Source organism: Arabidopsis lyrata (assembly GCF_000004255.2).
Source record: "Arabidopsis lyrata subsp. lyrata unplaced genomic scaffold ARALYscaffold_396, whole genome shotgun sequence".
Taxonomy (NCBI): domain Eukaryota; kingdom Viridiplantae; phylum Streptophyta; class Magnoliopsida; order Brassicales; family Brassicaceae; genus Arabidopsis; species Arabidopsis lyrata.
In genome coordinates, this window is record NW_003302277.1 from 2,680 (window position 1) to 4,648 (window position 1,969).

General features: G+C 38.5%; 1 protein-coding gene across 1 annotated transcript in view; it reads right to left on the reverse strand.

Annotated features, from left to right (window-relative positions):
- The window catches only part of LOC9298584 (ADP-ribosylation factor-like protein 5), a 1,844-nt gene extending 815 nt beyond the window's left edge, over window positions 1–1,029 (reverse strand). Inside the window, exons 1-2 of the mRNA XM_002862462.2 lie at window positions 876–1,029; window positions 398–621 (exon numbers count right to left, since the gene is read on the reverse strand). Of these exons, the coding sequence (XP_002862508.1) occupies window positions 398–589 (192 nt within the window). The 5' untranslated portion in view covers window positions 590–621; window positions 876–1,029. The remainder of the gene's footprint in view (window positions 1–397; window positions 622–875) is intronic.
- Between the last annotated feature and the right edge of the window lie 940 nt (window positions 1,030–1,969).

Consider the following 1,969-nt stretch of genomic DNA (forward strand, 5'->3'; position numbering starts at 1 on the left):
TCAGGCATGACTTGACACTGTATAAAAGAAGACGTTCCAAACACCAATCCTCTGGCATTAAAACTAAGCTAGTAAGAAGTAGCAAACAGTCCACCCCGGTATAACATAAAAGCCAGATAAACAGCATCTACAGAAATTTGTTATACGAAACCATAAATCGCAAGTATCCACACATATCAAAACGTTCAACACTATGGGCTTCTAGACCAATCATGACAAACATCCATTTTGCAAGAAAACTGCGGGCATTCAACATACCTAAAGACAATAACACAACAAAAGATTGCAAATTTAAGAAGAATTCATAAAGATTCAACTCCCATCTCCATGTCCTAAGATCAAACCTCAAAAAGAACCTAAGAAACAAGGATTCGCAAGTCAAGAAAGTGCCGGTTACCTCGAAGCGGATATTCTTGTAAACAAGCTCTTCAACATTGCTCCCAACAGTAGGATGAGTAGTAACAACTTCACCCAAATGAAGTTTATAAAGCGTCGTCGTTTTACCAGCATTATCCAAACCAACCACAACAATCTTATACTCTTTTGCAGGAAACATCATGAACCAAAACCTTGACATGAATGCTCCCATCTCTCTCTCCGCTTTATATCAAACACAAGATCCTAATCAAGAAAAAAAATCATTACTTTACAATGAAATTGTTCTACGAACAGTGAAATTCAAGAAACCCTATAGAAATAGATCATCAAAATTGAATCTTCAAACAAACCCAACTCAGAATTTTACAAGTTAGTGAATTAGAATTCGAATCAGAGAAGCCCAGATCAGATTTTGGATACAACGATCCCAGATTCGATCAAGTTTTACACCAATCTAAAGGATATATAAATACAAATCGGGAAATTTGTGATCAGACCTTGATTCAGCTATAATATGGCGATGGCGGAGGCAAGAATCGGAGATCAAAAAAGTTCGTGTTCTACTTTTGGTAAGCTTTTCAGGTTCCTTCCTTTAAGCAGATGGGTGGAGAGAAGAAGAAGAAGAAAAGTATGCGGGAAACAATGTCAAAACTGTAAATATGATGATCTAAATAAAAAAAATACGTAACATTTAATAAAACGAATTTGTTTTTAAACCCAAAAAAAAAACACTTCACTTATAAACTCAAATGGGCCAAGCACTGGCTTAGGGCCTTTCAATATATTTAAGTTAAAAAATATTACATTTGCTCGGCCCAGAGTAACGTCTCTCGGCCTAATAAGACAGGTACAAGATCATTTATAAGGGATTGAGTTTGATGCGTGTCTAATTTCTTACAAACCAGATTGTTTGGATTTTTTGGATGACAATTAAATTTTTTTTTTTTTTGTCATCCGTAATTAAATAGTGCTCAAAAGAGCCATTCTTGTGGAATGTTGTTTACATAAGTGATATGAAGCGGTTCCGTACGAACTTTTCGTGCCAGATTATCCGCTTTTACATTTGCACAACGAGAAATTAAAGATAAAGAGAAGGTAGAACTCTTCCTTGTCGCTCTGAAATTCCTCCAGATACATTGAGAAGGTCGGCCATTCGGTTGGGGAAGACACCATCTTCACCAGGTCAGAACAGTCTGTAAGGAATGCTACCTCTTGATTATCTGCACCAATCATACACTTCATCGCCCAAAAGAGGGCCTCGAATTCGGCATGTAGCGGAGATAGGCTTCTACGGAGGTTGGCAGCTCCCATTGTTGATGGCTCACCGTTTGATGGTGTACAAAACCACCATATCCCGGAAAACTTGTCGCTGTCTTTCCAGGATCCATCCACAAAACAACGGTATCCTGTAAAATCCGAATCTAGGGACACCCCCCTCGTTTGAGGCCGATTTGGAATTCCACTGAAGCCTGAGTTTCAGTATGAAGCTCCACTTGAGCTGAGTGCCACAATTGTGCCTCTCTTTCCGCTAACCGTAAAACCTCTAACGGATCGTATCCACATTCTCACAACAATTTTTCATTCCGGCTTT